The sequence below is a fragment of the Brassica napus genome, chromosome C4 (assembly GCF_020379485.1).
Source record: "Brassica napus cultivar Da-Ae chromosome C4, Da-Ae, whole genome shotgun sequence".
NCBI classification, from domain to species: Eukaryota; Viridiplantae; Streptophyta; class Magnoliopsida; order Brassicales; family Brassicaceae; genus Brassica; species Brassica napus.
The window spans coordinates 4,155,621-4,169,870 of NC_063447.1; the positions used below are offsets into that span (position 1 = coordinate 4,155,621).

The 14,250-nt window shown below is 30.4% G+C and overlaps 2 protein-coding genes and 1 non-coding gene across 3 annotated transcripts; 2 read left to right on the forward strand and 1 right to left on the reverse strand.

Annotated features, from left to right (window-relative positions):
- Positions 1 to 2,142: 2,142 nt before the first annotated feature.
- TRNAS-GCU lies at positions 2,143 to 2,224 on the reverse strand. Its single transcript has one exon. It is a non-coding gene; the product is annotated as a tRNA-Ser (tRNA).
- A 6,360-nt stretch (positions 2,225 to 8,584) lies between these two features.
- On the forward strand, positions 8,585 to 10,193 carry LOC106395804 (VQ motif-containing protein 18). The gene has a single exon (XM_013836156.3). The coding sequence runs from the start codon at positions 8,640 to 8,642 to the stop codon at positions 9,180 to 9,182; it is 543 nt and encodes a 180-aa protein (XP_013691610.1). The 5' UTR covers positions 8,585 to 8,639; the 3' UTR covers positions 9,183 to 10,193.
- Positions 10,194 to 11,170: 977 nt separating this feature from the next.
- LOC106392555 (UPF0725 protein At1g19060-like) lies at positions 11,171 to 13,494 on the forward strand. Its single transcript, XM_048754080.1, has 6 exons — positions 11,171 to 11,205; positions 11,635 to 11,794; positions 11,883 to 11,949; positions 12,537 to 12,661; positions 12,741 to 12,833; positions 12,921 to 13,494. Exons 1-6 carry the CDS (start codon positions 11,171 to 11,173, stop codon positions 13,176 to 13,178), a joined length of 738 nt encoding a protein of 245 aa, XP_048610037.1. The 3' UTR covers positions 13,179 to 13,494.
- The last annotated feature ends 756 nt before the right edge of the window (positions 13,495 to 14,250 follow it).

Sequence of the window (14,250 nt, forward strand, 5' to 3'; positions counted from 1 at the left end):
TACAGTTTATATAGCAACCTTGGCATATTTTATTTTAGGGTTTTCTTTTTTATTTTTTCTTCAAACTTCTCTTTATCTTATTTACTAGATTAAGATCCGCGTCTTGCGTGGGATAAATATTATATATAAATTATTTTTACGTATTATATATTTTTTACACATTATGAAATAATAAATATACATTAAATATTAAAAAAGCAGAGACTATTATGTATATTATCAAATTGATGCAAACATATAAATAAATTTTATTAATCCAAACACACTTTTTATTTTATATGGTCTATATTTAAATTTAAATGATATTTACATAGATATATAATATATTTTTAATATTGATATTTATTAAATCATTTTTTCTACTCATATTTTTTTGATCATTTGTATCTTCTTATAACAAAAACTTTGAATTACTGATAATTTTTTTTTTCATTCTGTGATGTTTAATAGTTTTTTCAATTTATAATTTTTTTAATAAAATCAATGCAAAATTTAAAATTTAACTATTAAGTTGTCAATATTTGTTCAAAGCTTTTATCAAAAAAATTATTCAAATAAAACTTCAAAATTTAAATATTTAAATATTTTATATGGTATATAGTTAATTTAAACGATATTAATATATATATATACATATATTTAATCGCAATATTTATTAAATGATTCTTTATATCTATATGATTTTGTAATCATTTATACTTTGTCATAAAAAAATTTAAACCATGGTTCACAAAAAATTTAATGTGAGACTTTTAACAGTTTTAGTAATTTATAGTCATTTTTAAAAATTCAAAATATCACATATACAAAAAAATCTAAATTTTATTATATGGTTAATGTGGTTGTTTAATTTATTTTAATAAGTTAAAATTGAAAAATGATAGAGAATACACTATTTTTTTTATCAAATTTTTATTATTCAAAATCATTAATTGTCATATATACTTTAGTCATATTAGGCAATTCCGTAATTTGTATTTATGGAAAGAATAAAGAACATTAATAATTAATTTATGGTTAGTTTAATAAAAAGTTTATTATATATTTAGATGGACCAACGTAATTTTCTACAGATTTTAAAAATCATTATGGTGATGACACGTGACTACTTAAAATATTGTAATGTTTCTCTTTTAAAATATAGAAGATTTGGTTATGTGATGATTGTATGCGTTGTCGTGTGGACAAGCTCGTCGAAGTTCTTTTTATTTGTGAGACAATGGAGCGTCGTCCTATGTGACCCTGTTATACATATACATGGGAACGAACAAGTATCTCAAATGTCAACATCATTATCTCCATACCGCCAATTGCTCTACTATAAATTACTCACAGTCTCAAATGGATATATCTAATATATACTTCATATCATTTTCAGCTTCTTTTATTTTGTGGAATATATAATTTCTTAAACCGGATTTTTTTTATCTTACATTCATTTTACTGAATCCATCTGTTTTGGTTTTTAAATTATAAAATGATAAGAGTTATAATTAAAAGGAAGAAATGTAAAATTTGTAAATTAGTATGTATGCTCATTAGTTTACCAAAAAAATAAAGTATGCTCATTAATGTTAATAAAGATACTTTTGTTCTCATAATGCTATTTTGTTCATAATTCATTTCTCAATAAGAGCTCACTCTTTCACTAGAGGGCCTTTTCTATATTAAAAATTTTCATTTTGTACTTATGAAATTTATACAAATCCTCAGTATAATAGTTGCGGGCATGCATGAGAGCCTGAGAGGAGAAGTGGAGATGAGAAAGAGGACCACCACTTCACACCAAACCCACTGAGTGGAAATGTCGACTCAGTGGAATTGACTTTAATTTGTCTCCGTCGACACTTGGCGCATTCTAAGCCCTTTACAACCATTAAGCTACGAATCCATGGTGTCATTTATGACGTCACTTCAGTCTGCCTAAAAACCATTTCTTCTTCCTCCGGTTTTGGATTCGTTTCATTCGTTTTCAACTTTTCAATAGAAGACCAATAACAAAAAAAGGCTAGAGAACTAGCTTCGCCTTATAACTTATACGAGAGTATTATAGCCCATTTTATACAGCACTCAAATGAGGAAAATTGTTTTATACAGGCCCAATACGGAATTGGAAATAAACTGTTGAGAAAAAAAATGAATCGTCGCCTGAGAGATTCGAACTCTCGCGGGAAAATCCCATGTACTTAGCAGGCACACGCCTTAACCACTCGGCCAAAGCGACTTTCTGTTATAATTTGAATCGTTAAAATATTAAAACAAAGATATGGAAAGAAATACCGTTACTATCAGCGTATATGCTTTCTTTGGGATATAGAAGTTCTCATAAATAAACGAAACTTTGTTATAGTACTCATAAAGATGTAATAAAAATGCTTTAGTTCTGTGAAGAAAAGCAAAATTTCCTTAATGAATAATTGTTTCTCATTAAAAAAATTGTACTTATATATCCATGAAATTGGACATACATATGGAGTGAGAGAACTAAATTGATGAACTCTACTTTCTTTCTCTCTAAATATTTACATGGATAGATGGTATGATTCTAGTTCATGGCCCGATGCATATACTTTGCAGTTTGCACATTTGTTCTCTATGTTGGCATAGAACAAGTCTTCAAGTCCGCGTAAGAGCACAAAATAATGACCCTAAATTCATTCCCCCACTAAGTTAATGTTATTTAGAAAAAAAAGACAGCAATTATCTGCACAAATGTCGAATCAGTGATATTATATACCCATACGCGTCAATATCAAATATGGTTTTTTTCTCTATAGATGGATTTAAATACTCTTTGACTTTTAAATCCATTTCAATTTTTTAAAAAAAATACTATACCAACTCTGAAATTAGAACTAATATGAGCTCTCCCTACAATCATAGGCTATTGTTTATAAAAAAATAATAAATCAGGGTCAAACTACAGGATAGTAGTATTGCACGAATAAAAGCAAAAGTCTTCAGCTTCACACTTTAAGAGATTTCTTGTCAAAAAAACAAAAGAAGCTAAATCTTCACACTAATTAGGGCAAAGACATAGTGAAAGTTGATAGACTTTAAGAGATTTCTTGTTAACTTATTCTGTAGAAATGATACGCATATGTGTTGTAATTATTTGTAACGACTCAAAAATAAAGTGGGGAGTTTTCCAAGACATCGCGACACATAAAATCCGTAAACCAATCCGACTTTCCATAAGACCAAAATAGGGTTTATGAAAAATGAATCACAACTTAAGTAAAGTCAACGGAGGTTAAATCCACCCTGTCGCTCTTGTTTGCTCCTTTGGCAAAGCAAAAGTCAACTATTATTTAATATGCTTGCTTTGCAGGTTTGTGTATGTCATTTCTTTTTTTTTTTGTAAAAAAAAGGGTCAACTTCTCTGTGCAAAAACTTTTAATAGCCAGATAATTAAAAAAATAGATCAACGAGAAAAGAGATTTTTGTTTTTGTTTTAGTTTTAAGAACCATGGCATGTATATCCGTTGACACCTCAGACACGTGTACATGAATAAGCTCATTTGTATCAATATATGTAAGTGTACTATAGGTGACTTTAATTGGTTAAATTGTTAGTGTTTATGGTTAAACAAGTCGGAATTCAAACTAAATAAAGATGATATGAAAAATCTGAATCTTTGTGACAAAAAAAAATGAAAAATCTGAATTTAAACTGGAGTTTTCACTTTATTATATTTATATAGTTAAATAAAAGAATATAATAAGAAGTAGGATATATATAAAACATCATAAAAATCGAAGCAAATTAATTAAAACGTAGGATTAGAACTGGGCTAGTTTTCAAGTGCAGCAGTTTCCTGGGTTACTTTTTGACTCCCAAAAGCTATATAAATCGATATTAACGTTCCATCTATACTATACTAAAAGGGGGATATGAGCTCCATTGAGCCTATCCACCTCAGCAAATTAAATCAGCCACTTAGAATATGAGTTTGTGCCATGTCAACTCTCAATAACTATAATCACAAGCCACATCATCTCATCAGTTCACGTTCTTAGTTTCTTCAGCTTCCTCCTCCCAACGTAAGCATTTATCGCACACACAAAACTGGTTCGGTTTCTTCTCATATTTTGTATTTATAGGAGTCATAGTTCTGTCTAACCCTAATCCCATGAGAAGCCTTCCTCTCCCCCGAGACAGTCAAGCCTACTCAACGTGAAAGAACAAAATCATTGTAGTAGCCATTATCTCTCCGGTCCTGATCATATCCTTGATATAGGTCTGAAATTCTTGACACATCTTTTTAATGTCTGCGTCCATATACCTTATGATATTTTCTGGCCATGTTTTACAGATACGTTTGTACGGAAGCAATTGGAAACTTCAGGGCAATACCTCGAACCCGGTCAGAATCTTTGTATTTGATGGCTTACTGATTCTCAGAATCTTTACAATATTCTCTATATGTTTAATGTTTGTATGTAAGGTTACCTAAAAGCTTCAATTTATTTATCCATCTTCTAATATCTAGATTTAAAATATGATTTTTGGTTTGTTTCTATAGTAACAAGTGTATGGTCCAAGGTAGTTTCCATAGCAGAAGGGTTGTATGCTAGATTCTCTGCTGCATCAGTTTTTTTAGGTCCTTACAAGGCTGGTTCTTTTTTCTTTGTTGACACCTGCAATAAGAATCTTGACACGTTCGGTGACAATCACTACTACGCACAGGTTTGTGTCGATCTTTCAGTTGGTTTTAGTAGATTTGTTTTTGTGCAATGTTGCTAATATTGTTTTCTTATGTCTAACAGAAGGTGGATACGATGCACAGTTTGATCAAAGTCCATGGAGATTGTTGTTAAGGAAACAAATGAAGCTAAAATGCTAAGAGCAGAGAATAGTTGTGGCCAGAACCAGCCTTGATCAAGGTGTTAACGCAGAATTCTTAAGACTGAATTGGAATCAAGTAGAATTTGTTTTGTAGATATGAAATCACTCAGTTGTTGTATTTGATTATATTATAGGTAAGAGTAATATCCCTTTGAGAATTGGCTAGATTGATCAAGGAAAAACGTTTTTCAAGCCAGGGTTAGGAAAAACATCCCTTTAGGTTGCACAATATAAATGTAGTATCAATGATGGAAAGGTGCTACATGATGTTTTTCTTTCAAAAAGACGCACCTCTATTCGTACGGCAGCAACACGCTTTAGTTGCAGGAAAGTGTTGGTTATTATTCTCTTTTTTATTTCCTTAAGGTTTTTTTGCTAACGATTTGGTAATAAGTTTAGTTTGTTCCTTATGTTGAACAAATGAAGGAAAAGTTGCTGCAAAAGATTCAAAAACAGAGCAAAAACCATAAAGGCCAAGTACATGGATGATCTTTTTGGGGTGTGTACAGTACATAAGTAGTATGTAGTTGGAGACACGATTTGGTTTAAAATATGACGTTGAATGTTGTGGTTGACTCGAAGAAGTTAACTTTTGTGTTACAAACTTTCTCTTTAGTTAGAAGCTGCTATAATTTTTGGTTACAATTTGCAAGAAAAAGTTATGCCTTGTGGGAGTTGTGTTTTACATTCTCCTAAATTGTAACAGATCTTCAGACAGAATTAGTCGTTAGTTTCATCTGAGATTTGACTTTTTGTTAGAAATTATATTGGTTCTTCGACAACAATCAAGGCCTTGGATTCTCAAGCTTATCTCTCTTTTAGTGTCTCATTGTTTGCAAAAAAAAAAAACAAAGGCAAATATGTTTGTGATCTTCTAAAAACATAGTCTTTCTTTTTTTTAAACAAAATCTTTACATTGTGAATGTGAGTTCCTTAGCCTGTGGAAAATTTTGAATTTCAGGTGGAAGGTGAGGATGCTCAAATTATAAAGAGAACAAAAAATGTGATTTTAGGAGCTCCTATATGGGGGATGTGCTCTGTTACTCTTTTCTCCTTATTTCCTTTTTTTCCTTAGTATTTGAGCTCAAAGAAGATCTTTTAGTACTAAACCATTACCTCATATCTTAAACTACTCATCTTGCTTTCAGTATGCAACATGGTAAACAGTTTTCTTTAATCACAATAAAATATAAAAATCTTCAATGCATGTAATCTAAAAAATATTTGGGGATATACTTGCAGGCGCTGCACACTCATAGAATCTGGAACTGCACATTTATATGATGAGCTAGAGATATAGGTAGTTGAAAAAAACGAAGGAATCAATGAAACAGCAACAACTGTGCTTCATCAACAATTTTAAAGCTGTGAAAAAGCGATAAAAGCATCACAATCACAGATTCTTCACCTAAGCGGACTTAACAATAATATATTGTAAAGTTACAGCAAAAAACAATAATATATTGTATACTGCATATACAAAAATATTAATTCTGTGTTAATCTAAAATTAATATAAAAATATGAAAACACCAGGTGTAAAGATTAATGTATTTATATATTTTGAATAAAAGTAAGAGATAAGAAAACAAAATAAGACGAAGACAATTAATAGTATATAGTTATTTTAACAAAGGAAATAATAAAACAATGAAATTTAGTAAAATAAAATATGGTTAAACTAAAAAATTAAGATACACAAAAACATATAAAATTGAAACTTTTTATTCAAATTTAAATAATTAATAATAAATTTATAATTTTTGAATCATACATTTTCAAATTGAAACTTCTTATAATTTTTTTTCAAATTTTCTTTTTTGGTCAAAATTTATTTTTTCGATTTTGTTTTCAAATTAGAAATTTTTTTGAAACTATTTTCATTTTTTTAAATATTAAGTATTTATTTATATATTTATTAAAATCATATACCCATTTTCCAAAACACTATCCCTCAAATCTAAACCCTAATTTTAGATTAATTAACCATATTATTAGAAGTATTTATTTATCTTTTTAAAAGTGAGAGAAATATGGTTAAGATAAACATAAAAAGTTGTATTTAGAATGTGGCAGTTTAGAAAAAATTTCCTAAAATTTTGATATAACTAAGTAGAAAAACACTAATCAAATAATAAAAAATGATCTATTATACTTTAAAATAAATTATTATTCATACTAATAAAAATCTAAAATGGAAAATTAAAACATGAGAAAACAACAAAAATGACACATAAAAACAAAAAGAAGAAGATAAAAACATCTTTCAAAGAGGACCTTCAACATAAGCCAAAATATTTAACAAAAAGTAACCAATCAAAATATTCCAATCAGCCATCTTACTTAAATATATCCAGTAATACTAATAAATAAATAAAAATATAATTACATATATCAACATAATCATATTCTCATACGAGACATTTCCTCGAGGCTAATCAATCTCATATGTAGTGTCTCTAAGGTTTTATTTCAGTGGAATGAACTCATCTCCCATATTCTCCTCTTTCTTCTTACATACTTTATAAATGATTCCTTCCATCTCACCTGCTCTATATCTACAACAAAGTCAAGCAGTGTTAAATTTTTGGTTAAACTCTTGATTGATTTTTTGAAAAAAATTTTGAATTGATTGACTTTATGAACTTTGTACGATGATAAAGTAGTAAGAACGGTGATAAAGATCGAACTCATGCATCACAGCATCAGCAATACACAAATCTTGAAATAATCTACACATAGTTTTCTTATTGTTGTTTATCTGTCATTGGCGTCCCTAACGCTTAAACATGAGCCAAGGCAACATCTTTCATATCTAGAAACCTGCAATATCTACAGTTTAATATAAACACAATAAAGAACAAAGTAAAATTCACCAATTCAAAAAAATCACTATAAATTATGTTGAGTTATTATTTTTTTTGTTTTTTTCTATTAAACCTTTTATGATTTCGAGAGAAAAGAAATGTAAAAAAAAATCAAATATAAAAACAAAATATCTAAAAATATTTTAGTGCACTAATCCGCGCGTAGCGCGGAAAAAAATCTAGTATGATTAGAATTTTCATATACTAATATTGCCATAAGTTATGACAAACTTAAATTCTACATACGATGTGTCATTAATTAGCCAAAAAAATTGTAGAAACGCGTTTATATCACAGTACAGTTAGACAAGAATAATAGTTGTGAAAGAAATATACTTATACTGATATATATACGTGTGTATTAAAATCTAAACATCATAACTAATTAGTTTATTACATGAACTATAGGAAACTCCAAATCCCAGAAACCATAGAAGAACAAACATGCCGACAATTAACACTTTTACACTCTCCCCTAAAATAAATCCAAATTGGTGACCAAAGAGATATACGGCTAGCAACCAGTGCTTAGGGTACTTAAACAATTTATATGATATTTTATAACACTATGATTTAAATTTCTGGTCAGTTGGTTGGTTGATCACAAATCACTCGTAAAATATAACTAAAATGTTCTCATGTAAATAATATGATATGTACACTCAAAACGTTATTTTAATCAAATTGTATGTGTCATGGAGGACAGGTCCACCGCTGTTTCGTCCAACACCTTCTTTACCATTTTGATATTCAACTTTGTTGTTAATTAAATGTTTTTGACTAACCAACAATAAAATTTACATAACTACCTATATATATAATCACCAACCGTCTCATAAGGATAATTATTCCACGGCATTCCAATTATTTTTGTTTAAACTATACATCTCAGAAAAAAGGATCAAATATTTTCTCAAAGAATCCATGGAGGTTACTCCATATCATCAAAGTTTTAATGAGGGTTCGAGTTATAGGGTTTCCATGAACAAGAACTCACAAGTAATATCCAAGATCAAGCCCAAGATTCGCATCATCCACATATTCGCTCCTGAGGTCATCAAGACTGACGTCAAGAATTTTCGTTCACTCGTCCAAAGTCTAACCGGAAAACCCACAGCCGGAGAAGTTAAAACCGATAAAAAGAGAGCCAACCCGAGAGTTTCGACGTCTCAAGAACCGGTTTGCAGAGATCATCAGCCGGCTAATCGGCTAACGGGTTTCACAGGTTTATTAGCAAACGGAGGAAACCATCAGGTGAAAGAAGAATGGGGATCTGGTGATCATAAGCGTACTTCCAACACAAACACTTACTTTGACCTAGAAGGTTTGATTCAAGATGTAGGAGAAGATTACTTCTCTTCGTTTCCCGTGAGATCATCTTCTTCTTCACAAGTGGAAGGTTTCATCTTCAACAACAACCACAACACCAACAACAACTTCGATGCAAAGGGTCATAATTCGTCATAAATAATGACTGTTAATTTCTAGAGTTTTCTGATTTTGCAATCGCATTGGTTTGATGAGTTATAATCGTTTGAGGCATGAAAGCAAACGAAGAAGACTATGTTTTTTAGGAACAAAGGCATAGAAGTTATATTTTGAGTTTGATGGGTACGTACAATGACAACTGGATTGTTTTTGGTAGACTGACTTTGCCAAGGCTGGGGGTTGTAATAAAAAGTTTAATTTATGTGCAGCCCTTCCCAGAGAAGTGACTGTATCTAATTAAGTGGTGCCTGTGGGTCAAAAAACCCTAGTTGTTTTGGTTTGTAACTTCATTGATGTGCTACTATATATTGGATGTGTAATAAAAATTCTTTGGCGCGTGTATGTGATTGATTAGTCAGCTGTATTTTTTTGAAGAAAAGTTTGTATGGCACTTAGAAGATTGAGTAAAACAGTTTTTACAGTATAATAATTTTTTTATCAGTATAATAATTCTTCCTCTTGGTTAAAATGGTTTTTACTGATTCTTTTGTTAAATATTCAGCCTTGTAATGATATGTTGGTTACTCAATTAAGAATGATGATGTCGTATATCTTTGTGCTCTTACTTAGTGATATGTTAGTTCTCCTTCCAATGTTAGTTATTGCTGTGTTTTTATTTTATTTTTGGTTCTGTTTTGTATTTTATTTTGTCAATAACAAAAATATATAAAATTTAACATTTAAACTAAAATTTATACTTTCCAAAATACAAAATAGACAAAGATTTTGTTATAAATACATGAGATATCCAATGCGATAATAAAAGATACATAGTAGTTTTGTAATTTGTACGTATGATAAATACGAAATTGTATTATTTTTCCATCAAATTATATATATGATTTTAAATATAATATTAGTATTAGTTTAAGTATTCATTTTGGTATGTTGAGTTGCATCTATTTGTTTTAAATTGGCGATAATTTTCTTACTTGTGGTAAAATTTTCTTATTAGTAGGTAATTCAATTTATCATCTTATATTTGTAAATATATTTTATAATAATTTTTAGTTTGATATATCTTGTTTAAAATAAAAAAATATTAAATAGGATATGAATTAATAAATATAACTTTTAATATTTTAAAATTTATACCATTTTAACCAAGAGGAAGAATATATATATATAAATATAATATATATATCATAATAACTGATTGATTTCTTTGTTCATATTTTGATTGGTTTCATTATTTATATTGGGTTATAAGAATTTTTTTTTTGAAATGAACCATGATATTTTTGGTTATAATTAGATTGAAATAATAAGAATAGTTTTGTTAATCAGATTTTGTTCAGGTTTTCCTTAAATTGATAAATATATTTATTCATAAATTGATATATGTTGTTTTCGATAAAATGGAGTAGAAGTTTATATTTTAAAATTTATTGATAATTATTTTTTTTGTTTATGATTTTTGGGAAAATATAAAGAAAAGTAAAATAAATTTCGTTTACATATAATCTATCTTTTTATATTTTATAAACATGTACTTGTATTATTTATGTGATATTGTTGAAATGGAAATTGAAGCTAAATGTTAATTAAATTTTAATTAAAAGGAGATAACATAATTATCTATGTAATTATTTTTTTGAAATATATGATACTAGATGATGAGTTTATGTTTTTAATTCTTATTAAAATTTGATAAATTATTATTATTTTATAGAAATATATCTAAATTAATTTTACTTTTTCAATTTGTTTTGTATATATAAGTAAATATTTTCTAATAAAATTCTGATTTTTTATTAATTTTTGTTTTTTTGGGATTTTTCCTAGTAACTCTATTGCAGAATTGTTAAAAGACGAAAGTAAATGATAAAAGAAATTGTCAAAAAATATAATTAAAGTTATGGGTTAAAAATTTGGGTTGACAAGGCTCAACAAAGAAAATTATCAAAGAAAAACATCTACAGCCGCAGAAAATAATTCCATCGATCCAGAATTTGACGAAAGCGATAATGGCGTCTTTTGGGGTCGAATTCAACGAGGAGGAGTATTTAGTATCTAACCATATGATTTAATGCATAATTAAACTCAATGCACACATCCTGTCTATGGAAGTAATAATCTCTGTAAATTGACCTCTTTTTTTTTAATTTTATGTATATGCAGTTGCAGACATCTTGCTGTGGAGAAATGAGAAGAATACATTTGTTTCTTTTGTTGTCCTCAACTTGTTATATTACTGGTTCTTCTCTTCTGGAAGCACATTTACTTCGTCTGCAGCCCAACTTCTGTTTGTACTTGCTGTTGCTCTCTATGGACTCTCTTTTGTGCCGTCAAAGATGTAAGTTCTGGTTCCAAATATTGACTTTCCCTTAACCACTCTGGAAAACAGTGAACGTGTGTTGTGATACTAGAACGTATGTTTCTCTTTTGAAATAATTTGTCATTTAATTTACAAATTTTGCTTTTACGACAGCTTTGGGTTTCTTCGAGTCAAGAAAATACCTCCGTGGAGATTCGAGATATCGGAGTCTGTAGTGAGAGATCTTAGCAAAGATATCGTAGCTGCATGGAACCACGGAGTTCACAGCTTAAATTCCTTGAGCAGAGGAGGAGACTGGATCAAGTTCTTCAAGGTACAATTTTATATCCTACGCACTTCTCTAATGCTCATCAAACATGACAAAAACTGACTTCTCTCGTTGACTCATACCAGAAAAACAGATTGCTGGATCACTATATCTCCTCAAACTGATCGTATCCCGTTCGTTGGCAACATTTCTCTTCACAGGTACACAAAGCTTTGTTAAAGAAGGGGTGCTGAAGAATCTGCCTCTACCTGATGCCTCATCTAAACCAATGTTCATGTGAAGCTTCCAAGCCCAGGCGACAATCTCAGAGACTAACATCCGTTATTAAATGTCTATATACTGGCAAAGATGCTATTAAAAATCCTTATTTTTAAGACTGTAATCCAGATGAACACAAATTCTTACTCGAGGCAATTTCGTTGTTACGAATTTTCCATGACTATTATAAAACGCATCGTTTTGTTGTTACTTCGCAGAATCCAGAAAGAAAATTAATTATTAATATGAAATTATCTTTATTTCCTCATCGAACTACAAGATTTGATCAAATTCAACATGCGGTACTGTGGTGCTTCTTCTTTCTACATCACTTTGGAGGATCGTGATACAGTTACCCGCGGTCCGTTACAAACCTGAAAGGTTTGTGATGATGAAAGGGATTTTGGCTATCTGAATGTGGTTTGTTCTGTTGCCCGTATTAAAGGTAACTTACTCTTCTGAATTTTTCTTTTATTGTTGTTATATACAACTTCAGTTTGCCTGTAAAATTTAAAATTATTTTTCATAGGTGGTGAGACAACTGGTGGTGCTAGTGAGACAACTGGTGTGTTCGCACCACCAGGAATCTATGATTCAGTGGATGGAGCACTGCCTAATTGGCCTTCAGATGCTGAGATCCAACGACTTTACACGGTAATAGTGTATAGTTTTGCATAAGTTTTTGTTTTGCTCGTAATTATTTTTAAAACAAGTGTGAGATATGTGTTTCTAGGTAGATAGATCAGAGTTGCTGAGCACCCACTGGATTCTTTTGTACCTCGAGCTTGTTCTTTGCATTGAATATGGCTATGGCAACTTTTCAGAGGTAAGTCTTATTTTCTTTTCTTTTATCTTTTTTTTTGTTTTGCACTATAATGATGTGTCATAAGTATCCCCCTCTCCTTTCTTGCAGGACAAAGTCTCCAGTCTGGAGCTTGTGAAGGTGGCTATAGAAACTGACGATGAGACTCCGCTCCAGGCCAAAAGTTCAGTCCTCTATATAGCTTTTAGAGGACTGGCTATTGATGGTACTGATGAGTCAGTTGAACGGAAAGCTGTGATCAAAAGCATGTTCAACGAGCTTACAGGATCTTTGGCTCTCCAGGGTATCTTATGCAACCGAGAAACTCCTATGAGTGCGGAAGAGTACTTCAAGTTTGCTTACATATAGGCAGACGTCTCTTATTCCAGTATCTGTTGTTTTTTTTTTCTTTTAATTATTTGGTGTAATAATATAACTATTTCTGTGTTTGCTTTTGGATTTGAATAACAATGAGCTATTAATTTACTGTTTGGTTTCAAAGCATTTAAGTTAACAAAAACAATTCAAGCAAAATGATCTAAGGATACGAACCAATGTTCTTAAGCCTCACGTTCTCTTGATGGACCGGCAGAAAATGACGCTCAAAATAGCCTATCTTGGATTAGCCTGAGCCTTCGCTCTCCCAAAGAAAAAGTATACACATGAGGTATATTTCTTTTGCCCCCCAAAAAAAAAGAGGTATATTTCCACGATGATGAAAAATTTCAAATTCCTAGAGTCATCAAAGTCAAATTATAGAGCTCCATAAGTCCTTGGAGCAACCCAATACTCAACCGCAGTTGATATGTGCTCTGTTGGCTGCACTTTTTGGTACATATTATTTTCTTTTACCTTCATTGGATTCATTTTGGTAGTGTAAATGTAGCAAGAATGACTTACACTTTTGTTTCGTTTTGGTGTTTGCCAAGATCTCGTGCACTGGAACTCATGGTTATGGATTCTAACCATCCACGCGTTTTTACCTAATTGCCGCTCACTTTGTAATATATGAATTCAGAAAAAAAATTGTAAGTCACCCTTGTCAATTCGGATCTCTCCGATTCAACTCAGACAAAAAAAAACCTTTGTATATTATTCATTGCTAATAAATGTACTATTGTGACGGATGCGAGAAGAAACAGATTAACAGATGGATAAACGATAAAGAAAGACACAGAGATTTAACGTGGTTCAATCCTAACGTCCATGGACAAAGAGAGTACTTATTGATAGAGGCGGGTTTTCAGAGTACACTTCGTGCTACATAATAGGGAAAAACCCTGAACACACACACACACACACACATATATATATATATATATGAAAGCGTTTAATGAAACTTTCATATTCCTCAGATTTGGAAATGGATCGTTCGAGATCCATGTCGCGGACGTTCGATCCATGTCTTGCGGATCGTTTGATCCATGCACGGATCTACTGA